Source organism: Ailuropoda melanoleuca, chromosome 6, assembly GCF_002007445.2.
Source record: "Ailuropoda melanoleuca isolate Jingjing chromosome 6, ASM200744v2, whole genome shotgun sequence".
Lineage (NCBI taxonomy): Eukaryota > Metazoa > Chordata > Mammalia > Carnivora > Ursidae > Ailuropoda > Ailuropoda melanoleuca.
The window spans coordinates 73,246,605-73,274,260 of record NC_048223.1 but is presented as its reverse complement, the minus strand read 5'-3'; the positions used below and the strand labels follow the sequence as shown (position 1 = coordinate 73,274,260).

The window sequence follows — 27,656 nt, the reverse complement described above, 5'->3', positions numbered from 1 at the left end:
AATTCTCTCAAAGAACCGGCTTCTAGTCCTGTTGATCTGCTCTACTGTACTTCTGGTTTCTAATTCATTGATTTGTGCTCTAATCTTGGTCAACTCCTTCCTTGTCAGTGGGTTAGGCCTGTCCCTCTGTTGCTGTTCCAGTTTCTTGAGGTGAGAATATAGAAACTGCATTTTAGATTTTTCTATTCTTTTGAGTGAGGCTTGGATGGCTATGTATTTCCCCCTTAGGACTGCCTTTGCAGTATCCCATAGGTTTTGGACCGTTGTGTATTCATTCTCGTTGGTCTCCATAAATTGTTTAATTTGTTTTTTGATTTCCTGGTTTATCGAGTCATTCTTGAGCAGGATGGTTCTTAGCCTCCAAGTGTTTGAGTTTCTTCCAGGTTTTTCCTTGTGGTTGAGTTCCAATTTCAGAGCGTTGTGGTCTGAGAATATGCAGGGGATAATTTCAATCTTTTGGTNGGGTATCGACCTGTTTTGGGACCCAGAACATGGTCTATTCTTGAGAATGTTCCACGGGCATTAGAATAGAATGAATATTCTTTGGTTCTGGGGTGTAGTGTTCTATATATATCTATGAGGTCCAACTCGTCGAGAATGGCATTCACAGCCCTTGTTTTTTTTGTCGATTTTCTGCATGGGTGCTCTATTTCTGATAGTGGAGTGTTGAGGTCCCCTACTATTAACGTATTTTTATCTATATGTCTCTTTATTCTGGTTAAGAGTTGGCTTGTGTATCTTGCTGCTCCCCTGTTGGGGGCATATATATTAATAATTGTCATATCCACTTGTTGAATACTTCCTTTAAGAATAATATAGTGCCCTTCTGTGTCTCTAACTATAGTCTCTAGTTTAAAATCCAATCTGTCTGATACGAGAATTGTTACCCCAGCTTTCTTTTGAGGTCCATTGGCGTGAAAGATGGTATTCCATCCCTTCACCTTCAGTCTGAATGTATCTTTAGGTTCAAAATGAGTCTCTTGTAGACAGCAAATGGATGGGTCATGTCTTTTTATCCAATCTGCAACCCTGTGGCGTTTTATGGGAGAGTTTAAGCCATTTAGATTGATAGAGATTATTGACAGATATGATTTTAATGATGCCATTTCTCTTTAAAGTCTTTGTATCGGTTGTGACTTGCTGCTCTGTATCACTCTTGGGGCCTTTTTACCTTTATAGAGCCCCCCTTAATATCTCCTGTAGGGCTGGTTTCGTGGTTACGAAATTGGTTAATGATTGGCGATTTTGGAACGTCTTTATTTCTCCATCAATTCTGAATGACAGCTTTGCTGGATAAAGGATCCTTGGCTGCATGTTTTTCTCTGAAAGAGCTTTAAAAATGCCCCCCCAAGCCTTTCTCTCATTCCAGGTCTCTGTAGACAGGTCTGACGTAATCCTGATACCTTTGCCTTGGTACGTGAGAAATTTCTTTGCCCTGGCCGCTTTCAATACTGTATCCTTGGATCTAATATTTGCGAATTGCACTATGATGTGACGTGGCGTAGGTCTGTCGTGGTTCAGCTTGGAAGAGGTCCTCTCTGCCTCTTGGACACGAATGTTTGTTTCCCTTGCTAGATTAGGGAAGTTTTCAGCTACAATTTGTTCAAATATCTCTTCTAGACCTCTGTTTTTCTCCACCCCCTCGGGGATGCCGATGATTCTGACATTGGAACGTTTCATTGAGTCAGTAATCTCCTGTAACCTACATTCTTGAGCATGGATTTTTCTGAGTCCAGATTCTATTTTAGTTTTCTCTTCTACTAACCCATCCTCCAATTCGCTGATACGTTCTTCTGCCTCACTGACCCTGGCCGTCAGAGCCTCTAGTTTTGACTGCATTTGGCTCATAGAATTTTTCATTTCTGCCAGATTTGCTCTCATTTCCGCTCTTAGAGATTCCATATTCTCATTAACATTTTCGTTAATACTTTTTTCAAGTCTACACATCATCTTGACCATTGTTACTCTGATGAGGAGAGGTTGCGGGGTTGTCCAGAGCCCAAATTATTGACCGGGACCCAGGCCGTGCGCCCTTGTTTTATAGAGATCTTAGGGATGTGGGCTTCTTGATTTTTCAGCCTGCCTTCTCTGGGAGGGTCCTGTCCAGAGCCCAAATTATTGACCGGGACCCAGGCCGTGCGCCCTTGTTTTATAGAGATCTTAGGGATGTGGGCTTCTTGATTTTTCAGCCTGCCTTCTCTGGGAGGGTCCTGTCACGCCAATACTCAGGCAACCCTGTTTGGGTAGAGTCTCCGTGTCCCCTGCAAGGGGGGATGGGGGATGGGCACACTGTGAGCCGGTATTTCCAGGCTTTTGTTCTCTGCAGGCTTTCCCTGGCGGTTTGCTGTGCCTCTTCTGAGAGTCAGAGCAGCAATAGCCGAATCTCAGCCTCTGTCTCAGAACAGAGGGATCGCAGACCATTCTCCACTGATGTTCTGGCCACTTTAACTCTGTCATCCCAGCCCTCACTTCCAGGGCCAGCGCGTCTCGATGTGCGCCCCACACCCGGCATCCCAGCCCTCACTTCCAGGGCCAGCGCGTCTCTGTCCTTTGTGTTTCTAACACCGCCAGCTGCCCCCGCGTGGCTCCGGAGCTCCTGGTCTCAGTCTGGTTGCACGGAGCACACCGGAGCTCGTTTCAGTCAGGTCGCGCATGTTCCCCAGCTCACGGTCTCAGTCTGCTGTCTCCCGGGTTCTTCCGTGAGTCCACCCGCTCCCCCATGCAGGTGGCTACCGTTTCCTGGCACCTGAACGCGGGGGCTCCCTCCCCCTTCCGTTATCTTCTGATATCTATGCACGGTTTCACGGCTCCCTGCTTCGTACATCAATACTCAGCGGTGGAGATGTTCATTTGTAGAGATCCAGATGTATCTTCCTGCGTCTCATGATGATTCCGTGGATGTTCAGGATGGTCTGGTACCTATCCAGCTCAACTCAGGGGACCGGCTGAAAAAGGGGTCCCCTAGTCCTCCGCCATCTTAACTCCTCCCCCATTTGTTTATTTTTAAAGACTTTATTTATTTGACAGAGAGAGCAAGCAAGAGAGCACAAGCAGGGAGACCAGTAGAGGGAAAGGGAGAAGCAGGGTGCTCAACGCGGGGCTCGATCCCAGGACCCTGGGATCATGACCCGAGCCAAAGGCAGATGCTTAATCAACTGAGTGACCCAAGTGCCTCTTTTGCTGCTTTTAATACAGAAAAAGGAACTGATTTCCCTAATATATAAGGAGTTTCTACAAATCAGTAAGAAAAGACTAATAATCCAATGGAGATGGAACATAGGATATGGACAGGCAGTGTGTACAGAAAAGAAATAGAAATAGCTTTTAAACACATGAAAAGATGCTTACCTTCACTCGGACTGAGAAAACTAAATTAAAACTACAATGAGGAACTTTCTTCCCCTACCCATCAGATCAGCTAAAAAGTTAAAAAGTTTCTTTTTTTTTTTTTTAAAGATTTATTTATTTATTTGTTAGACAGAGACAGCCAGCGAGAGAGGGAACACAAGCAGGGGGAGTGGGAGAGGAAGAAGCAGGCTCCTAGTGGAGGAGCCTGATGTGGGGCTCGATCCTGAAACACCAGGATCACGCCCTGAGCCAAAAGCAGACGCTTAACAACTGCGCCACCCAGGCGCCCCCAGATCAGCTAAAAAGTTTCTAATGTTGGGGCGCCTGGGTGGCATAGCGGTTAAGCGTCTGCCTTCGGCTCAGGGTGTGATCCCAGCATTCTGGGATCAAGCCCCACATCAGGCTCTTCTGCTATGAGCCTGCTTCTTCCTCTCCCACTCCCCCTGCTTGTGTTCCCTCTCTCACTGGCTGTCTCTATCTCTGTTGAATAAATAAATAAAATATTAAAGAAAAAAAAGTTTCTAATGTTGCATTGGTAAGAATAGGAGGAGAAGGGGCGCCTGGGTGTCTTAGTTAAGCGTCTGCTTTCAGACCAGGTCATGATCCCAGGGTCCACATCAGACTCCCAGTGTGGAGTCTGCTTCTCCCTCTCCCTCTGCCCCTTCCCCCTGCTCATGCTCTCTCTCTCACTCAAATAAATACATAAAATCTTAAAAAAAAAAGAGTAAGAGGAAAAAGAGGCATTCTTCTACATTCCTTGCTGATAATAATACAAATTGGTACAACCCATAAAGAGGACAAACTGATATGTATCAAAATTACAAATGAATATACTCTTTTGAAATAACAATTGTACTTTTAAGATTTTTAACTCACACACACACCTACCTACACACATGCAAAATGACATTATTAAGTGAAGCACTGTTTGGAATAGCAAGTGACTAGAAACAAGCTGTAGCAGACTGGTTAAATTCTAGTATATCCATAGAAAGGAATACTATAAAAAAGATGAGGACGCACTCTACACATTGATATGGAAAGATCTCTATGACATATTAAGCGAAAAAGCAAAATATATATTGTACATACACATTTAACTTAAAAGCAGGGGAAGGGTATAATATAGAGGTAGTTACTGAATATGTATAAATATCAAGAAGCATTTTAAAACATAAACATATGACCTATGAGTAGCTGGAGTACACAAACAGGATACTTTTTACTATAGTCTTTTATACTTGATTTTTGAATGATGTGAATTTATAACCTATTCAAAAATTTATTTTTAAAAAAAGCATAAATATTATGCAATATTAAGTATCAAAGTTAGTATCTAATATGTATATTTATTATATAGCTAAACAATATTTTAAGATTCAAAAATTTTTAAAACAGGAATTTTAATTCAAATACTCTTTTTGACTTACCAATTCCTGTGATCTCTTTTTTGATCAGTTGCAACTCCATATGTTGGATTTTTATTCTTACTAATAAAAAGTAAATTTTTCCAACAATCACATCCTTTAGATGATACCTTTGGGGGAAGAACATAACTCATTTACCAAATATCAGTTTAAAAAAACAAAAAAAAAGGGGCACCTGAGTGGCACAGTCAGTTAAGCATCTGACTCTTAGTTTCGAATCAGGTTGCAATCTCAGGGTCTTGACTGAGCCCCATGTTGGGCTCTACGCTCAGTGTGGAGTCTGCTTTGGATTCTCTCTCCTTTTCCCTCTGCCCCTCCCACTCGTGTCTCTTTCTCTGTCTATAAAATAAATAAATAAATCTTAAAAAGAGTGAAACAGACATCTTTATGACAGTAACTATTTAAGAATACCATTTTGGGGGCAGCTGGGTAGCTCAGTTGGTTAAGCATCTGCCTTCAGTTCAAGTCATGATCTCAGGGTCCTGGGATCGAGCCCTGCGTCCAGCTCCCCATTCAGTGGGGAGTCTGCTTGTTCCTCTGTCCCTCCCCCTGCTCATGCTGTCTCTCAAATAAATAAATAAATTTAAAAATACCATTTTGACTATTCATATTATTTAATGTTTTTTTTTCAAAAAAGTATTCACCATTTTACTATAAAAATAGGAATCAAGATTTTACTTGGCTATCAATATACCTCAAAGGGGAGAATTAGCCTGATTAACTTTACTTAGAGGTTAGTCCTTTACTTAGAGGGTCCTTTACTTAGAGGTAAGTTTCCAAAGAATTTAAGCACAGAAAATTAAGACTGTTATGCTTGCAATATTTATTCGGTGTATAAAGATGTTTCTGAACATTAAAACTCTATACAAGAGTTTAGTGTCCTTATTACTGTAAGTGCTAGAATAGTGCAGCCACCAAAGCACTTGCCCACAAAGAGAGACTCCACAGGTTGAGTTTGTTGCTATGATATCTAGTCATCAAAGTCCTTTCCCATGTACTCTGAAATGACATGCCAATAAACCCGGAAATTACTACAATCCCCAGAGGGCTTTTTAACCTTCTTCCAGGTTTGAATCTCAAAATAATATTCCAGGAGTTGATCAAAGTAATTATGCTGGCCTGAAGGGAGGCTTCCAGTGACAAGCTTTTAGGTCCTAAACAATTTGATAATTTTATTAACAATATAATTTAAGACTCTGAAGGCATGCTTATATCCATTTTTAGGGATATAAACTGGTGAGTGTCAACTAATAAAAGTCATGTAACAGAAGAGTACACAGGAAGGGGATAAAAGAACATATATCCATTTCCTCAATAAATAAACTTTAGTGGAAAAAAGTAGGAGGGAAACTTATGAATTAAAAGAAATTTAAGAGTCAAACAACCAAATGCAATGTGTCTGGATGCCCTGGATTTCAACAAGTATTGTTTGGATACTGATGTGAATAACATGCATGTGGGGAAAAAAGACATTTTATGAGCCAATCAGGGTAACATGAACATTGACTGTATATGTACAGGTATTAGGAAATTATTAATATTTTTAGATATAACAGTATTATATTTAAAATGATACACAAGGTTTATGGATGAAATTCTATGTCTGGAATTGGCTTCAATATTATCTATTGGAGTGTGGGGGCTGGATCCAGATAAAACAGATCTGGCTGTGTACTGACAAGTGCTGGAACTGGGCATTGGGTACCTGAAGATTCACTGTATTGTTCATACACTTTGGTCTAGGCTTGAATTTTTCCATAATAAAGTTTAACAAAGCATTAAACAATAAAAACAGGAGCCCGTTTCTGTAAAAATACAACATACATAAACATAATATATACCTTTCCCTCTCTCATGAAAAGAAATGCAAGAGATATTGTGATTAAGTGGTAAAATAAAAAAAATAAAATTTAAAATGTAATCTTTTACACTGCCAAAGACCTGAGCCAAAGGCAGACGCCTAACTGACTGAGCCACCCAGGTGCCCCGACATTGCCAACATTTTCAATAATGAAAATGTACTGCTTATGTAGTCAGAAAAAAGTATTTTTGTTTAGCTTTAAAGAGATGACTAGGCTAAAGTTATACCAACCCAGTAAGGAAAATTTTTACAGACAGAAGGGATTAGTTGCCTTCTGAGATGGTAAGATCCTCTACAAAAAATGACCAAGCAGAGACTTAATAGGAATTGAATATGAAAGACACCTGTACTGGGTCAAGAAGATAGTCTTTCCACTCAGAGATTTTGTTGGGCTGTTAACATCAAATTAATGTCAATTCTATCCCTACTTTGACCAATTTACAAAGACCTGAAAAGCTTATTACTTAATTTTCCCTGAACATTTAAAGTTATCTGTTTTTAAAAGTACTTACTTTGATTTATTATATTCAAATTCTATGTGTAGACAATCTTCAATGCCCACTTCCATCTTAATAGAATTGTTAACGTCAGGGTATGTGGCAAGCTGGTGAACAATAAGATCATATTCTTTTATCAAATCTGTCAGTCTTCTCACTATTGTCACTTTAAGAAAATACCTACAAAGTCAACAGAGAGAGAAGTTAAATCTCCTATGATAAATTTTAGTGTTTTAAATAAGCAAACATTAACTGCAACTCCAGCTTTCTCCTTGCTTATCCTTTGGGATCAACTACTTCATGAAAGAGTTCTAAACTTTAAACGGCCCCACCATCAAAAAAAAAAAAAATACAAAGTGCAACTTTAAGAAGAGCATATGTACTTTTTAGATGCATTTGAAGTGCTATGGTCATGCCTTCCTGAGGAAATCTCTATCACTTCTTACCATATACCAAATGAGATTTGCTGGGAAACTAATGGATTTTCACGTAATTCTGTTTACAAGACAAAAGGAAGTACCTAGGGGATGAGTCATACAAAGGAAGTATATGACTAAAACTTCTCATGATGCCTGTTCTCTAAATCTATGATAGAAGGCTCTTATTACCTCAGGTGAACATTAGACAAAACAAAATATTTGGCAGAATTCTTAAAAATCTGAAGACCATCAGTCCAGAATTATAATGAGAAGTTCTAATAAGACATTCAATAGTAGCCATTACTTTCTGGTTTTGACACCATCTACAGTTGTTAATACACATTCATACCTCAAGCGGACATTGGCACCGATGTAAGATTCATATGGCTTTTCAACTTGCATAAATTCAAAATCATAACTTCTGCTCTGAGTCAATTCTCCAGGCAAGGCTAGTTCTTTGACTAGGTTTACAAATTCATGAGTATTACTCTTGTCATTGAAAAGTTCTACAAAATTTTAAAAAGCAAAAAAGACCAATTACAATTAATATCTATTTCATTAAAACCCAAACTTCTACCTCCGGATTTGTCTTTAATATACTACACCTATGACATAAATTCCATTATCTTCCTCATTATGCTCCACCGAGGCATAAAAATATTCAAGCCACACAGCACAATGAAAATTTCTATTATAAAAGATGTATTCATTCCTTTAATGTAGTTAGGGCTTGCCCAAAATGAAGCTGCTTTAACAGACACATTTCCAGCAATTATTTGAACTTCCTCCCTTCAAGGCAAAAACCATTTGTTTTGCTTTAGTTAGGCAAATATATTACCTAATACTATAATATACGAAAGACTTATCAACTACAGTGAATTACTATAGCTTGCCCCTCAACTATAATCTCATCTGGAATAAACACATAAACTCGTATCTACTGACTCCAATTTCGATACTTTAAAAATGTACGGTACATCTTAGAAAGCTAGATTTAAAACCTAGCTACATATACTGTATTAGAAAGACCGATTTTCTTTTGTTTTTCAATCTGTAGTACCAAAAGATTTATACAGTTTAACTCCTACTAAACCAAGAATGCCTCTGAAATACATGTGTGGAAATGTACACAAGCTGATCTACGTCAAGAAAAAATTACACCTTTCCTTTTCACATGGAATTTTTTGACAGGTGAGTCTGGCTACAAGCACACACGAGGTTAGGAAGACAAATGGCATGGGTAATTAGAAAGTGAAGGATGAGGTGACACTGGTAATTGTAAAGCTGGTGAAAAATGTAGGCAGATGGAAATTTCAGTGAGTCAACTAATTTACTTGAATTATTTTTCAAGGCTCGTAATTTACATAAATCCTTTCATTTTTAGTAATTAAGTTTAATAGCAAATAAAGGCAGGATGAGTCAAGTTATCATTTAATACAATTCAAAGAAACATGATTTAATGTTTATAAAATAAATCCTCTCTTTTATTATGCAAAATCGATTCCTTCCTTCCACAAAGCTAATCTCTATAATTCAAGATTTTAAGTGCCAAATCCAACCCTTTTCAAACTCAGTTTTCATTTAAAAAAAAAAAAAAAAGTAATACTATTTTAAAACTCACCAATTTGACCTACAAATTCAATTCTAATTCCTTGGTGCTCTAGCCTCTTTCCAGGTTGCTTAAAGGCTAGGTTTACCTGCCAAAACATGAAATTGTAAAAGATGTTAACAATCCTTTGAGTGGGACTACTGATAGATTCCTTCCAGATTAATGCAATATATAAGTATTTCAGGTATCATTTCTTAAGTTTGAGACACCACCACATACCTAGATCATTACGACTTTACAGCACCAGAGAAGGTATAACTTACTCGTATACAATCACTTATACATACACTTAAAAGCACTTGCTTTGTTAGGAAGGAATCCTTTATAAATTGGAGAACTATAAAGACTCAAATCAAAAAAAGGGGAAAATCTGCAACCAGTCAAATGTGTTTTCTGGTCAAATAGTTAAACAATTCTATACAACAGCATTTTAATGTAAGGTAATCACTACTAATTTCAAGAAGTTACCTAAAAGATCACTTTCAGCTCTTTTTAACCAAAAATATATTATTAGAATTATTTTTTATGTATTATTAATAATTCTTAACCTTAAAAGCAATGTTTATTCCCCTGAATTTGCTACTCACTCTAAAAACAGAATGTCTAAAGATTGAAATTTTGAATATGATTTATCTTACATATTTTTGAAGTAAAATATATAATCTTGAAATCCTAAATTCACATCTGCCAAATGGAAGCCTTATTTTATAAATTTTAATTTTATAAATTTTTTAATTTGACAAAATGTCTATAAAGTACATACATATTAAAAAATTTTTCCCAATGTTTAAGTTTAGCTAACATACAAAAAAGCATACTTCCAGATTTATTCTTTACTATAAAAAATAATGTTAACAAGACTCTTAAAAGCTTTTTTAAATAATGCTTCTCAAAAGGTAACAGTAATCAAGGACCAAAGAAAACGGAGATACAATTACTTCTGTTTGCAAACTATATTAACTAAAATATTCACTTCTATATCTTCCAGAATGAGTTAGTTACTTGCCTTCCAAATTAATATCTCAGAGAAAGAAGTAAATAATTAAATAAATTGTGGTACATCATATGATGGAATATTATTAAAGTTTAAAAATAATAAGATCGAAGAATTTTTAATGATGTGGGAAGATGTGCATGATATGTTACATGAAGAAAGCATGGTCAAATTGTATACAAGCATAATGCCAATTACATTTAAAATTACACAAAAGAAATACTCTTAAAGCAGTTACTTCTGGAATGTATAATTATGAGTAATTTTGTTTTCTTCTTTGTCGTTTTCAAGGGTTTGTTGTGTTTTTTTTTTTACAATAGGCAAATAATACTTTCAAATTCAGAAAAATGCTCATTTTAAAGGAAAAGAAGTATACTTAGAGGCTTCACATACAATAACAAGTAGAATTTTAGGTTTGAACCACAAATAATACAAGCCTAACTCCCAGTTATTTCACAAGTCAGGCTGTAATTAGAGCTATTCTCTAATTTACACTAATAAAGCACAAAAAACAGAACGCTTTTTAAAATGTCTATTTGGCAACAGATTTGGGGAATATTTTCATTGGAACATGGCTGTGTCTGATATTTTTAAATTTGCAGTTCTTCAAAAAACACTTTGAAACCATACTATTAAGATAGAAATTTAAAGCTATTCCATTTTTCTATCAAATTGCCTAAACTCTGAAATTGTCCTTGGTCTCCCACTGATGTCAAAACACAGTTGCTTTTAAGCCTAAAGCAAGATATTCTAGAATCTGAAGGATCGAGTTGGAAGGCATAATTAAGCATTTTTATTTAAAAGCTGTTCTGCAAGGGAACATAAAAATATAAGTGAAACTATGATTGTGAACTGAGTTAAAGAACTTTAATACCATTATACTTTTGTAACTTTTATTATAATTTCAAACTTAGTTTCATGAACAGCACAAGAAAATCACACATAACCTTTATTCAGATTCATTGTGTTTATATTTTGTCCCATATGATTTATCATCTTTTCTCTCTATATAGACATGCATGCATACATATACAACTTTTTTTTTCACAGTTGCGAGTAAATTGGAGACATCGTGCTCCTCTACCCATGAACACTTCATGTGTTCCATAAGAAAATAATCTCTTAATTGCAGTGCAATTATCAAAATCAGGAAACCTAAAACTCCATAGTTTATATTCAAATCCCAACAACTATCCCAATAATGTACTTTACACCATTTTTCCTCCTGTCCAGGCTCCAATCCAGGATCACATTACATATAGTTATGTCTCTTTAGTCTCCTTTAATCTCAAACATTCCTCAGTCATTGCCTTTCTTTCTTTTTTTTTGAGAGTGCATAGGCAAGCAGGTGGGGAGGGGTAGAGGGAGCAAATCTCAAGCAGGCTCTATGCTCAGCACAGAGCCCGCCATGGGGCCTGCCAGGGAGCTGAGTCCTGAATCTCAGGACCCAAAGATCAGGACCTGAGCCAAAGTCAAGAATCCGATGCTTAACCAACTGAGCCGCCCAGGCGCTCCCAGTCATTGCCTTTCTTGACTTTGATGTTTTTTAAGAATACAGGTCACTTATTTTGTAGAACAACCCTCAATTTGGGTTTGTTTGATATTTTATCACAGTTAGACTCAGCTTATGCATTCTTGCCAAGAATGCCACAGAAATGAAGTTGTGTCCTCCTCAGTGTATCTTATTAGGAAGTACGTCATGCCAAGTGGTAATCTTAACTTTGATCACTTAGTCAAGGCGAGCTACCAGGTTTCTCCAATTTAAAGTTACTATTTTTTCCCTTTGCTATTAATAAATAATTTGAGAAATGTGAGACTATGTATACCTGTTTAAAAGGCCATGAAAACAAAACATAGGAAACTATATATAAAATATATTCACTGCTCTAACAAGCCAATCTCAAAGCTCACTCTTCAGCATATAATATTCTGTAGATGTCTCAAATAATGCCGTCTTCAGGAGCTGTTTGAGGAATAAAATTCATCTACTTTGCATTTAAGACAAACATCTATCAATGTATATACACCATTTATAGTATCTTTTACAGTGAATTACCAAGGTATCTGCACTTTATTGTTGCTGGATATTGTGGTTATCCAAAATTAATTTCCAACTGCTGCCAGAAGAATGTGGTCCATATTCATGTTGATGAAAGATACTGCAACAATATTCTTTGTTTAAACAATTAACCTGTAAAGCCCTACAATCTCAGAATAAATATATGCCTTTGTTCACTTTTGTAACAAGGAATACAGAGTTCACTATAGGTGGCTTGGCACCAGCACCACCACTTCAAGACAATATACTTATAACTGATCAATCTAAAAGAATCTTAAGGAATTACACTTTATGAACCCACCAAAAATATACCCAAATTACTATCAAATTTTTCACAAGTATTGTGCCTCACTAATTAAACATGCAGTCAGTAAGACTCTCTCAAAATTATTCAGAAGGTATACTGATACAGGCTATATTTCAAAAATAGGAAACCTAGCTCAAATATATTCTTTTTTTTTTTTTTAGATTTTTTTATTTATTTATTCAACAGAGATAGAGACAGCCAGCGAGAGAGGGAACACAAGCAGGGGGAGTGGGAGAGGAAGAAGCAGGCTCATAGCAGAAGAGCCTGATGTGGGGCTCGATCCCGTAACGCCAGGATCACGCCCTGAGCCGAAGGCAGACGCTTAACCGCTGTGCCACCCAGGCGCCCCTCAAATATATTCTTAAAGCATAAAACAATTAGGATACAGTCCAACTGTTCTAGACTTAAGAAAGAACTGTCACTTGAACATGAACCAAAGCAGTAAATATTCTACACAAGGATTTAAAAAAATCTGAGTAAGTACCTTTTAAGAATTTCTCTATTTATCTTGTAATAATCTACATAGTCCCACTCGTCTTAAGAAATGCTTCGGGGGGGGCGCCTGGGTGGCATAGCGGTTAAGCATCTGCCTTCGGCTCAGGGCGTGATCCTGGCATTATGGGATCGAGCCCCACATCAGGCTCCTCTGATATGAGCCTGCTTCTTCCTCTCCCACTACCCCTGCTTGTGTTCCCTCTCTCGCTGGCTGTCTCTATCTCTGTCGAATAAATAAATAAAATCTTAAAAAAAAAAAAATGCTTCAGGGGCGCCTGGGTGGCACAGCGGTTAAGCGTCTGCCTTCGGCTCAGGGCGTGATCCTGGCATTATGGGATCGAGCCCCACATCAGGCTCCTCCGCTATGAGCCTGCTTCTTCCTCTCCCACTCCCCCTGCTTGTGTTCCCTCTCTCACTGGCTGTCTCTATCTCTGTCGAATAAATAAGTAAAATCTTTAAAAAAAAAAAAAAAAGAAAAAGAAATGCTTCAAAAATGGGGCACCTGAGTGGCTCAGTCGGTTAAGTGTCTGCCTTCAGCTCAGGTCATGATCCCAGGGTCCCAGGATTAAGCCCTGCATTGGGCTCCCTGCTCAGGGGAGAGTCTGCTTCTCCCTCTCCCTTTGCCCCCCAACCCCACTCATTGCTCACGTTCTCTCTCAAATGAATAAATCTTAAAAAAAAAAGAAAGAAATTATTCCAAAACTCTCCAAAAAACTTTAAACAGCAACTAATTTTAACTTTAAAAAGTATATGCTACAAGAGTCCCCAAGAGTCCCCAGACAGTTCAATGGGGAATGAATATTTTTTTTAACAACAGTGCTGGAACAACTGAATATCAACATACAAAAGAATAAAGCTGGATCCCTACCTCACACCATATACAAATATTAACTTGAAATGGATCAAAGACCTAAATGTAAGAGGTACAATTACAAAATTCTCAGAAGAAAACAGAGGAGTAAATCTTCACTGCTTTGGATGGACAATGGTTTCTTAAGATAACACCAACGCATGAGCAACCAACCAAAAAAATAGATAAATTGGGACTTAATCAAAATTTAAAACTTTAGTGCTTCAAAGAGACCATCAAGAAAGTGAAGACAAGAAGGAATGAAGGAATGAAGGAAGGTAAGAAGAAAGAAAGAAAGAAAGAAAGAAAGAAAGAAAGAAAGAAAGAAAGAAAGAAAGAAAGAAAGAAAGAAAAGACAAGACAATGAAAGAAAGAAAGAAAGAAAGAAAGAAAGAAAGAAAGAAAGAAAGAAAGAAAGAGAAAAGAAAGTGAAGACAGTTCAGAGAACAGGAGAAAATATTTGTGAAATATACTGATAATGGACTTGCATCAAGCATATAGAAAGAACTCTTGCAACTCACAATAAAAAGACAACCAAATAAAAAAACGTGAAAGTATATGAATAGACTTTTCTTCAAAGACTTCTTCAGCAATAAGCATGTGAAAAGATGCTCAGTATTAGTCATTAAGGAAATGCAAACCAAAACCATAATGAGATACCACTTCATATCCACTAAAATGGCCATAATAAAAAATACAGACAATATTAAGTGCTGCCAAGAAACTGAAGAAACTGGAACCCATGCACATTGCTGGAAAGAATGTAAAATAGTGCAGCTGCTTTGGAAAAGATTGGCAGTTCCTCTAAAAGTTAAACACAAAGTTAAAATATGACCCAGCAATTCCACTCCTACATGTACACCCAGGAGAAATGAAAGCACATATTCACACAAAAACCTGTGCACAAATGTACAGCATTCTTCATAATAGTCAAAAAGTAGAAACCCAACTGCCTGCAACTGATGAACAGATAAAGGAAATGTGGTATATCCATATTCCACATGGATATGTATTGGAATATTAGTTAATCATAAAAAATGATGGTTTGATACATACTACATGAACAAACCTTGAAAACATTATGCTAAAGGAAATAAGTTGGACACAAAAGGACAAATCTTATATGACCACCTTTAAGAAATAACTAGAACAGTCAAATTTACAGAAAAACAAAGTGGACCAGAGGTACCCAGGGACTGGGAGAAAAAGGAAATGGGCATTATTTAACAGGTACAAAGTTTCTATGTGGGGTGATGAACAAATTTTGGAAATAGTGGTGGTGGATGAACAAATTTTGGAAATAGTGGTGGTGGTTGTACAACCTTGTGAATGTAATTAATGCCACTGAATTGTACATCTAAAAATGGTTAAAATGGCAAATTTTATTATACATATTTTTTACCAATTTTCTTTAAAAGGAATGAACCTTTAAAGCATCACACTAAGTGAAAGGAGCCAGATGTAAAAGGCTATATATTGTAGGATACAATTTATATAAAATGTCCAGAATAGACCAATCCTTAGAGAAAGAAATCAGATTTGTAGATTAGTGGTTGCTAGGTGTCTCAGTTCATTCAGGCTGCTGTCACAAAATACTGTAGACAGGGTGGCTTATAAACAAAAGAAATTTATTGCTCACAGTTCAGGAGGCCAGGAAGTTGAAGATCAATGTGCCAGCAGATTTGGTGAGAGCTCTCTTTCTGGTTCACAGATGGACTACCTTTTCACTGTGCTCTTACAAGGCTGAAGGTATAAGGGATATAAGAGCACTAATCCCATTCATGAGGACTCTATCCTCATAACCTAATCATGTCCCAAAGGTCCCATCTCCAAATACCAACACACTGAGGATTAGGTTTCAACACATAAATTTTATAAGGGCATAAATATTCAGTCTATGGCACTAAGGAAGTGAATGCTAATGGTATGGTGTTTCTTTTGGGGTGATGAAAATGTTACGGAATTACTGGTGACGGTTACATAATTCTGCAAATATAATAAAAACACTGACTTGTATTTTTAATAGTGTGAATTTCTTGGTATATGAATTATACTCAATAGGCTATTTTTTTTTAAAGAAAATAAATGTTGCAAATACACCAATGGAACAGAACAGAGAGGTTGAAAAAGAACCACACAACCTCTGTTTATGACAATGGTGATATTGCAGTGCAGTGAAGGAAAGGATAAATGTTCTGTTCGTGAGATAGCCAGACAGGGGAGTAAAAAAAAAAAAAAACTAGGCTTAACTCCTAGGTCGCAAAGACTAAAGCAACTCCAAGCAAACTGAGGATCTAAATGTGAAGTGTAAAATAAAAAAATTTACAGGAGAAAGAACAAGAGAATATCTTCATGCCCATAAGGTAGGCAAAGATTTCTTAAAAGGATACAAAACACACTAACAAAAAGGAAACATAGCATTTATCATGTATTAAAATTAAGAACTATTTAACAAAAGACACTAGTAATATAGTGAAAAGTCACAGCAGAAAGTGAGAGAAAATATTTACAACACATACACAAAGGACTCTACATTGAGAAGCATAAAAGCCTCTTATCAAGAACACACACACAAAAATATTACACATCACTAAGAAAAAAAGTCAGCTGAGTAGAAAAACGAGCTCTCTTCACCCCCCAAAAACTTGAACAGGCACTTCATAAAAGAGATCAAATGACCAATAAGTCTATGAAAGGCTGCTCAACTTCAATGGACGTCAGGAAAATCAAAATTAATAGACTAAGAGAAACTTTTGAAGAAAACACATCTAGTAAAGGACAGTTATCCAAAACATACAAAGAACTCTTAAAACCCAACAAGAAAACAAACAATCCAATTAAAAAGTAGGCAGAAGATCTGAACAGGCACCTCACTAAAGAAGATACACACTTGGCAAATAAACATAGAAAAGATGTTCAACGTATTGCCAACTATACACCTATTAAAATGGACCAAATCCAGAACGTTGACAACATCAAATGTTGGCAAGGATGTGGAGGAACAGGAACTCTCATTCACTGCTGAAGGAATGCCAAATAGCAGCAATACAGCGGAAGACAGTTTGGCAGTTTCTTACAGAGCTAAAGACAGGCTTACCGTACAATCCAGCAAGTACACTCCTAGATATTCATCCAAATGGGTTGAAAACTTATGCCTATACAAAAACCTGCACAAAGATGTTTATAGCAGCTTCATCCATAATTGCCAAAACTTGGAAGCAACCAAGATGTTCTTCAGTAGGTGAATGGACAAATAAACTGTGGTACATCCTGATAATGGAATATTATTCAACTCTAGTGAGCTATAAAGCTGTAAAGACACAACTGAACCTTAAATGTATATTACTAAGTGAAAGAAGCCAATATGAAGAGGCTAGATACTGTATGATTCCAACTACATGACATTCTGCAAAAAGCAAAACTATGGAAACAATATAAAAGTCAGTGGTTTCGCAGGCAAGATGGGAGAGATGAATCGGCAGAACAAAGAGGATTTTTAGGGTAATGAAAATACCCTGTATGATACTATAATGATGGACATATGTCATACATTTATCCAAACACACAGAATTAACAACACCAAGAATGAACCCTCAGGTAAACTACCAACTGGGTGATTATGATGTGTCCACTCTAGGGTAAAAACCAGGCCATTCTGGCGAATGACGTCGATAACGGGAGAGGCTATGCTTGTGTAGGGGAAGGAGGCATATAGGAAATACCTGTACTTCCCTTTCAATTTTGTTATAAACCTAAAACTGATCTAAAAAAATAATTCTTAAAAAAAAAAGATCTGGAAAAAAAGCGTGCAGAGAGAAATTCACATGTCAAGAATATCATAAAAGGAATTCATTCTTGCTTTGGTTGGGATGTCAGACTCTCAGAACTTCAAAATTATATCTAAGGTATGAAGGATTTTTATGCAGAGACACTATCACGCAAAACCAAGTCTGGAAACCAATTATTCAGTCCAACTTCCTTAATTTTAAAGTGAGATCCAGAAAGTTAAATGACTACCGAGAGCTACCTACCAAGACAGTGGTAAAGTCAAGACTAGATCTTCCAACTCTAACCTAATGATCTTTTTATTATACTCAGATATTTCAGAAAGCCTAGACTTGTTCTTAGTGAACATGAGGGGTCACAGATAACCAATGCTTGTTTTCTTCTCTTTCTCTTAAGCTTTCTTTTCAAATTATTTATGTCACCTATTTAATAACCTATTCTGAAGTTATGCCAGGAATCAATATTAACAGCAGTTACAACACTTGCAAAAAAGAGAAAACCAAATATCACGTACCCCCGATAAAAAAAACCCACCGCCACATATACTCTTGCCAAAAGAACTGAACTTGACTCTGATTAAGCTTCTAGGTCCAGCTATCAATTTACAGTCAACAACTGTATCATAAGTATGCAATCACAGAGAACTCAATAATTCAAGTGTCCCAGGTTCTTCAAAGTATAAGAAAAGAAAGGCATGAAGAGGGAATCTGAGATTAAGAGAGATTTAAAAGCCATATTAATCTTTTTAAGGGAGCAAGACTAAGCAATTAAGAAACACAAGGAATTTTATTATTATAAAAGTCAGCATAGAGGTTTCTTTTGAGAGGAAGAGGCTATGTTTGGGATCAGACACAGGGGTAGCTGGCAAAGTTTTCCTTCTTGACTTGAATAGTGATTACAAGAAAACATGCCTTATGATTATTTATTTGTTTTGTGGTTTTCAATATGTGTTTTATTTTACAATAAAAGGTTAAAAATGAAAAAAATCTCAGGTCAATAAATAATCAGGTTCCAGATACAGTATCTTTTGAGCAACAGAAAATACTTACCTATAAAAGATCTATAATTTTTTAAAATCTGTAGTTATTGATTAGGACTACGTATGACCTCTAGCAATTCTGAAGGCACACTATTTTCTATAAACCACACTGAAGTAGCTTTTATTCCCTTTATTCCCCTTTTATTCCCATCTTCGTTTATTTGTCCTAGAAACATCAGCCATGAAATCCTAACTAGCCCAGATGACATAAGATCACTTTAAACCAGACAAAGACCGTTTCCTACAAGACTTAAAAACAAAAAAGGGGCACCTGGCTGGCTCAGTCAGTGTAGGGCACATGATTTTTTCTTTTTCTTTTTTAAAGTGGGCTCCATGCCTGGCCCAACACTGGACTTAAACTCACCACCCCTAGATCAAGACCTGAGCTGGGATCAAGAGTCAGATGCCCAACCGACTGAGCCACCCAGGCACCCCTAGAGCACTGGACTCTTAATCTCAGTCAGGGTCGTGAGATCAAGCCCTATGTTTGGCTTGGAGCCTACTTAAAAAAAAAAATAATGATTAATGAGTATTAATCATATTTGCTAAGGTACAAGATTACTTTTATACATCACTTGATAAGGAAAAGGGGGAAAAGCGAAACCTTACAGAAGGGCTCACAAAATGTACCTGACCATACACAGATACATTCCAAATGTATATTAAGCCCTTTACAGAGTGCCAAGAAATGAGATCAACAGACACGATGGTAATAGCGCAGAGACATAAGCTATAAAGAATGAGAAAGAAACATTTAAAGGTACACTAAAGAGTTATCCCCTATCTCTGTAACTCAATTTAACGTAAAAGGAGAAACAAACTGAGTGGATCGTAGCCCCACTGAAGAAAGTGAAGCAAAACAGATGAATAGTCACAAACACAAAATTCTGCTTGCAACTTTAGATTCTGTCCCTGCAACCCTTCCAGTTTAAGAATCTTTCCTGTAAATGCTCGAAAGAATCAAGGATTTTAGGTGACCTTCTAAAAAAACTTCCCATCTCTAACAAAGTCATTCAAATTTAGAAACAGTACAGACAACTTTGATGACTAATTCTAATCTCCTACAACTAGGTACTTCTCACAAACCAAAGAATTACCTTTCCTGAAACAGATTCTCCATCATAGAAAAGATAGTGTTTTTCTACTTTGCCATCTTCAGTCTTCATTTCGGCCATTTTCCTGGTTTCCCCATCATTAAGGACAACATCGATCTCACAAATGGGTCCAAAAAAGCCTCCAAGAAAACTCTGAAATAAAAGGAAAATGCTCATAATTATGTTTTGTAATTACATTTTGTAATTCAAATCTAATGATCTCTGACCTACAGTTAGTATGCAATCTGCAAGTACAACATTGAAATAAGAACTTATATCAAATTCTACACCAAAACTAAACAAATTTAGTATAACAATGTACATACAGCTAATACTGTACTGTACATTAAAATTTAAGAGAACAAATTCATATTGTATGTTTTTTACCACAGTTTTTTAAAAGACAAAAAGAAAACTAAAATTTAAACATGCTATAATTTCAATCATTTCCATAGGTAACCACTATATATAACCAATTACTACCATATACCAGAAACCTAGAAAATTAATTCTTAACACCTGGATTTGAAAAGTTACCTTTAGTTATACTTCTATGTTGTTATGTCATATGCAGAACTCATACAATCCAAATTATGTGTACAAATCCAAATGAATTATTACAATGTATATTTACTTTAAAATGTACTGCTATATAGGTCTGAATAGGATGTGTTACATTGTATAAACCTGTGGAATAAAACTGGCTCTACTGGAGGGGACTAAACTGTGAATTTTTCCAAAGAAAATGTGTAAGCCTTGTTATGTAAATCCTGAATATGACAGAAATATAAGGGGCAAAGATCAACTGTTTATGAATGCCAATACATTAGTTGGTAATAATATGGAATCCATTAGTAATTCCAATATCAGATACAGTTGTGGATCATTTTCGTCACTAAAACAAGCTAGTATTCTAGTCTTTTTTAAAATTTACATCAACAGTCTTCTATCCTGTCATCCTACATCCCTTCTTAGTCTCCCCTACACAACCATAGTAATCTCTTAAAAACATAAACCTGATCATTTTCTGTTTAAATTCCTTCAGTGGCCTGTATAAATTGGAACTACTTTACAAAAGAGTTGGTCAGGCTAAAGATATACATATCCCATGACCCAGCAATTATACCCTTAGATATCTACCCTAAAGAGAAACTCTTACACACATGAACCAGGGAACAAATATAAAAATGTTAATAATATCATTGTTCATAAAGCCCCAAATAGGAAACAATCCAAATATCCATCAACAAGAGAATGGACACATAATTTTATTCTATATTCATACAGTAGGCAAAGGAATAAGACACAACTATACCCAAGGATAACTTTCACACATACTATACAATTCCGTTTATTAAAAAGTCAAAAACACATAACGTAGAGTATAGCATCAGAAGTCAGGAAGTGGTTAGAAGAAAGCATAGAGGGAGTTTCTGGGGTGCTAATTATGTTGTTTTTATCCGAGCACTTCACACACAGATTTGCTCACTTTGTGAAAATATATCAAGCTATACACTTAATTTGTGCACTTTTCTGTACTTCAATGAAACGTTATTTTAAACACACGCATGCGCGCACACACACACACACTCTGTATTCCCTAACACGGCCTACATATATCTAGTTCTATCCATCTCTCCAGCCACACCAGCCTCAAGTTATTGAAGTTAATCAAATTTGCCAGGTTCCTTCTTGTCCTAGACCAAGTATCCTTAACCTAACTAATTCAGCCTCTGAGTCTCAGTCTGACTCATTGCCATAAAGGGGCCTCCCATACCTTCCCAAATTGAAACTAGTATCTCCAAATTTAGGCCTCACAACACCATGTAGTTTTATTACTTCATTATTTGTTATAACGTGCGCTTATTCAATACGTGAATCCCTGACTGAACTGTAAACTCCCTGAGAACAGATACTTTATCCTTTGCTCATCACTGAAGACATAGTAGCTAGGGTAGGGTGTGGCATTTAGTAAAAAGCATTCAAGTATCTATTGAGTGTTAAATTAATTTTGAATAAAACACATACTGTCCTGATAATAAAAAAAAAACAAATGGACTGGATTAAGAAGCTGTGGTCCATATATACAATGGAATATTACTCAGCTATCAGAAAGAACGAATTCTCAACATTTGCTGCAACATGGACGCCACTGGAGGAGATAATGCTAAGTGAAATAAGTCAAGCAGAGAAAGACAATTATCATATGATTTCTCTCATCTATGGAACATAAGAACTAGGATGATCGGTAGGGGAAGAAAGGGATAAAGAAAGGGGGGTAATCAGAAGGGGAAATGAAACGAGAGACTATGGACTCTGAGAAACAAACTGAGGACTTCAGAAGGGAGGGGGGTGAGGGAATGGGATAGACTGGTGATGGGTAGTAAGGAGGGCATGTATTGCATGGTGCACTGGGTGTTATACGCAAATAATGAAGCATCGAACTTTACATCGGAATCCGGGGATGTACTGTATGGTGACTAACATAATATAATAAAAAATCATTAAAAAAAAACAAAAACAAATGGATATACAAAAGAAGTGAGTTAAATCTGGAATATTCAGAAAGACAAGACCTCCCCCGGGAAGTTAGCTTTGGTGCAGTAGCTAAGTCTAGAGCAAGAAACTTGCATCAGGCCTCAGTTCTGTCCTCAGGTGGCAGAGTAACAGCAAGCAAGCTAATGATCCTCTTAAAACTCTGCAGGTCACAGGGTGATACTATGATCAAAGGAGACAGTGTTTTCCTTAATTCTGGGCTTGCTTTTTGTTATTATTAATCCTATAATAACAAAAAGATTATAATTTCAAGAAATCAACTCAGAGAATTGCCAGATTTGTACTTTTGACACACTACAAAGACACAAACAGCATTTTTTGCTTTCAACAATGTTTTAATCTTTTCTGACAATATTATGAATAACAAAGTCAATTTTAACCAGAAAATTAATTTTTTTTAAGGATTTTATTTATTTATTCATTCGACAGAGATAGAGACAGCCAGCGAGAGAGGGAACACAAGCAGGGGGAGTGGGAGAGGAAGAAGCAGGCTCACAGCGGAGGAGCCTGATGTGGGGCTCGATCCCATAATGCCGGGATCACGCCCTGAGCCGAAGGCAGGTGCTTAACCGCTGTGCCATCCAGGCGCCCCTAACCAGAAAATTAATTTTAATCAGAAAACTATTCTGAACTTAGAATGGAAAACATCAATGATAGGTCACATGCAATTACCCTTCCCAGTTAGCTTTCATACTCCAAGTTTTACACTCAAAACTTGCTCAAAATGGTGTATTTTTTCCTAAGGGCTACAGACATGAGAATGGACAGCAGCTCAAAATCAAGCTGCTGATATTTACTAATTCTCAACTAAACTACAGAGCCAGCCACGTTGTGGGGGAAGTTGCTATGGGAAGAGCAATTCTGAACGGGTTGAACACAACAGCCTCATTTAAGATATAAAATAGAAGCAAGAAAATAAAATTTAATTTTCTCATTCCCCCTTCATACATCCCAGAGCTGCTTCTGGGAAAAATAAGATTTGAAAACTATAAAAATTGTTTTATGGATAAAAGAAAATATTATGGTAACTTTTTCCACATATGGATACTTAACACACAGAGTTGAACTTGGGATTTGAAAGCTGATATTAAAAGATCAAGTAATCAAAAATAACAAAATCAAAATTGCCACTAATTAAAGTGGTGTAAAAGAGACTGAAGTCTTATAAAATCTCACAATTAACCAATAACATAATTATAATTACAGTCTTATTTTGACACCATAGATAAAAATGAAAACTTCCTAGGCATTAAAAATACACGAAAGCTATCTGTTATCCTCTATTACTTTCTGTATGCATGAAGCATTTCATAACTAAAAATTTAAAAAGCAGACTTACTTTTCAACACAATCAAAACACTAAGATGGGGAGAGATCAGAAGGTATTTTTGAAAGTCTAGTTACAGCACATGCACAATAGGTTGAGTAATAAGCTATGGTACCTTAACAAGGCTGAGAGAGAATTCAGCACCAGGTTAACATCCAGTTTTTCACACTAGGACACGGCAAAAATGAACTAGTCTTACTAAAAGCCTCCAGAAAACTGTTGATGTCTTACATTTAACAAGCAGATGACAAAGAGAAAAATTATCTGAGAAAAAAGTTGTCTTTTTTTTTTTAAATTTTATTTATTTATTTGACAGAGACAGTCAGTCAGCGAGAGAGGGAACACAAGCAGGGGGAGCGGGAGAGGAAGAAGCAGGCTCCTAGCAGAGGAGCCTGATGTGGGGCTCAATCCCAGAGCACTGGGATCACGCCCTGAGACGTAAGCAGACGCTTAACAACTGCGCCACCCAGGCGCCCCAAAAAGTTTGTCTTTTTTGTTTTCCTTTTAAAAGGAGTTGAAAAAAAAGATTTATCTACCCAAAGTCTTGCTTTTGAAGTTTTTATTGCAAGATGTGCATCTTGTCATTTCAAACAAGTCATAAAATTAAAATCTTTTTTAAAATTATTCACAAATTATAATCATTCTCTTGATATGTAAAAAGGAAACAAAATACATAATTGACAGGATGGTGAAGACTAGCAGATGGAAAGGGAATGAAAACTGTAAAGAAGGTTAGACAGACTTTTGCTGAAACTACAGAAGAGACATTTTGAAGAGAAAGACTACTCAGTTCTGGCGAAGATATCTTCAAGTGAGCATTCAGAATATGAGATTTTCAGGATCAATATTAGACAATAATATAAAAGTTAAAACTTAGGAAGCCTTTAAATAACTAGACTGCAATATATATGACTATTAAAAGATTACGGCATTGTTTTTACAGTTTTCTACTTGCGGCCTAACCCTCATATAACCTTTAGGTTAATTTAAGATTTTTCATATAATTTATAAACCTGTACTGAGCATCACCATCCAGCAAATACCATGTGGATATGTTAAAAGTCAACAAACTTTTTAGCCCTCACTTAAGAAATTTCACTCCTTCCAGTGGATGCAAAAAAATGCAACTCAAGGTGAGTGGAAAGGGAGACTCTCAAAATTTACACAAGCAATGAAACAGCAAATTTTCATGCATAGATTACATTTATGCCCATTTCAGTGCTACAAAGCTTTACAATTTAGTTTATGTTTGACGAGTAACTTGAAAATACATTGCTCTTAAACTAGTACAAAAGCTTATTAAAAGTAATTTTTAAAATAAGCAAAAGACTTTTAAGTCTTCTTGGCAAAGTATATTCAATTAAAGAAGACTTCCTTAACTCCCTGAGTAGGCAAGATCTCCCAAAACTTCCTTGTTAGATTTATCACAACTGTTATTTCCACGTTAAACAAATAGTTACACAAATAGATGTTTACCTCCCTCTAGATTGTAAGCTACAAGAGAGCAGGGGCTGTTTCAGTTTTGCTAGTGGCCCTTGGTACGCCTAAATAATTATTTGTTGCATGGGGGGGAAAAAGGCCCCAGGTTTAAGAATGAATATGCTTGTCTTTACTTTTCTGATTTTAATCAAATCAACACGCCTTCTGAGTCTAAATTGTATTTATTTAAAACAACTTTTTTTTTTTAATAAACCTAGCTTCGTCTTCAGCCAAGTCTCAAGCAGTTTACTGAACCTGTGAGTTTTGGGAAAGCTGACAGTATCAGGAGAGCACACAGTAGGCGCTCAACGTATCCTTGCTAAACGAAACAAATACCATAAAGTGCGCCAAAAGAGATCCAATCTGGAGGAGATGGCCAACACACACAAAATTAAAAGCCTCGTGCCCACGCCTGTGCTTCCCACTAACTGGTTAGAGTACTCTGACTTCCCTCCCTTCTCTGTTCCCTAGGCCATTTCAACAACCCAAAGTGTTAAGTTTCCAGAAAATGGCTTGGAGAAGGAAATGAGAGCCAGAGCTTAAACTAGCGGGCACAAAACCAGTGTCTTTTGAATTAAAGATGTCCCCACTTTAATGTCTTTTCCTTTTTCTCTCCCATTCTACCAAGTGTCAACATCAAGGCTGAACTGGGGTCAAGATATCGCCGAATGTCACCACATAGAGATAAAACAAAACAAAACCGCGGAGTTTATCAATCTCGTGACACACTGGAAGAGAGTGACCCAGTCCCTTCCCCCCACCCAGCCCGGAACTGGGGGACTCCCGGGTCACTCCACCTGAAGGGAAGCGAGGCTGTCCGGAAGGAGCGGAGGGACTGGCTACCTTGGAAGGGGAGGCGGCGCTGAGCCCCCGCACAGGCGGGGTCCGAGTACCCAGCCAGGGCCACCACAGCCCGTCGAGGAAAGCCGGCAGACGCTCCGACATGGCCAGGAGAGCGCGCCGCCGCCCGCAGGTGCTCGGGCCTCTGCGAGACCGGGAAGAGGCGGCGCCGCCGCCCGCCCTTTCCCGATCCCGCGGCGGCCAGACAGGCCTAACCCGGCTCGCCGCCCTGCTTGCTGCCCCCCTCCTGCCGTTGCCCTCCGCTCCACCCGCGACACCGAGCCCGCTGTTGGCCGTTCCGCCCCGCGCTCTGTGGCCAGGGCTGGAGGCGAGCGCGCGGACCGCCGCGCACTCACCATTGTCAGCGCCGCCGCCGCGTCCCCACCACTTCACTCCGCTTCCCTCAGGAGAACTCCCAGTCCAGATTCCCTCCGCCCCAGCGCCCGTCACGTGACCTCGAGCCGCTGGCCGCACGTGACCCCTCCCTTCCTTTCCTCTCCTCCTCCTGCTCCAGTCCCCTCCCGGCCTCTTGCCCCGCCCCACTGGCCAGCCTGGCCCTCGAGGGGAGGCAGTTTGGAGGCGGGGCCTCGTGCTCCGCCCCATAGCTGAGGGGGCGGGGCCACCGAGATGCCGTAAAGTGGGAGGGGCCTGAGTGGAAGCAGGCTCCTCAGGCCTTCCTCGCCCTCCCTTCTGTCACGTGAGGGGTGGTTCGCTGACGGGCTTCTTTGCCACGGCCAATTCCTCTTCCCTGTGAAAGTTGGAGTAACTGGAAAAGGAGAAAGGACGGAGGGTTTGTTCTGCAGGCTCTCTCCCCGGTTGGGTTACTGCGCCGCCGAGGCGAAGGGGCGCTCTTACCCGAGGCGCTACTTCCTTAGGCCTCGCAAGATACATGTTCTCTTAATCCAGGGAGGAGGCATTGTTCTTTCATCTTTCTGGAACTCTGCACGGCTCCGTCTCCCACTGAGAGGTGCTGGGTTTTGAGAACTTGCCAGCTCTATAGCCTCTGAAGAGCCCGCCAGTGGGAAAAATGTGAGAGTGCTACATCCGTTGCTTTGTAAAGTACACGGATAGCTTGACACCTAGCCACCTGAGCTGTGCTGTCCTGCCAGTACGTGAGGTGGGTGGGGGGCTTCCTAAAGCAGGTGGTGCAGCTAGCCAGTACTCTGGCTTTGACCGCATCCTGACACTGTGGTCTAAGTCTACAGACCCTCCAGATGAATGGGATGCTGTGTTGGTTTTTAAAAGCAGTGTTGAACCAGCACAGTGTATACATGACCAAAGCAGAAAAAATGATCGTCTGAACGCACCATCATAACAAAACAAAATCAAGTTTGTGAGACAGGGCCATAAAGCAAGTATACCATTTTAAAAGGCTTGAAATTAGAGCATGGTCTCTAACCACAACAAAATTCAACTACAACAAAAAGAAAATCCACAAATTTATGGTAACTAAGCAACATAATTCTAAACCTCTATGTCAAAGAAGACATCATTGGAAACTTAAAAATAGTTTGAACTAAAAGAAAATTATAATAGAATTTATGGGATACAGCTGAAGTAGTAATTATAGGGAGATCTGTAGCTTCAAATGTATATATTTGAAAAGAAGAGTTTTAAAATCAGCCATATAAGTTCACATCAGAAAGTAAAACCATACAAGCATGTGGAG

General features: G+C 37.9%; 1 protein-coding gene across 1 annotated transcript in view; it reads right to left on the bottom strand.

Moving 5' to 3' along the window:
• VPS26A (VPS26, retromer complex component A) overlaps positions 1-26,501 on the bottom strand; it is a 37,138-nt gene extending 10,637 nt beyond the window's left edge. Inside the window, exons 1-6 of the mRNA XM_002913729.4 lie at positions 26,344-26,501; positions 19,789-19,938; positions 9,174-9,249; positions 7,902-8,058; positions 7,149-7,313; positions 4,779-4,885 (exon numbers count right to left, since the gene is read on the bottom strand). Coding sequence (XP_002913775.1) covers positions 4,779-4,885; positions 7,149-7,313; positions 7,902-8,058; positions 9,174-9,249; positions 19,789-19,938; positions 26,344-26,346 — 658 coding nt within the window. The 5' untranslated portion in view covers positions 26,347-26,501. The remainder of the gene's footprint in view (positions 1-4,778; positions 4,886-7,148; positions 7,314-7,901; positions 8,059-9,173; positions 9,250-19,788; positions 19,939-26,343) is intronic.
• Between the last annotated feature and the right edge of the window lie 1,155 nt (positions 26,502-27,656).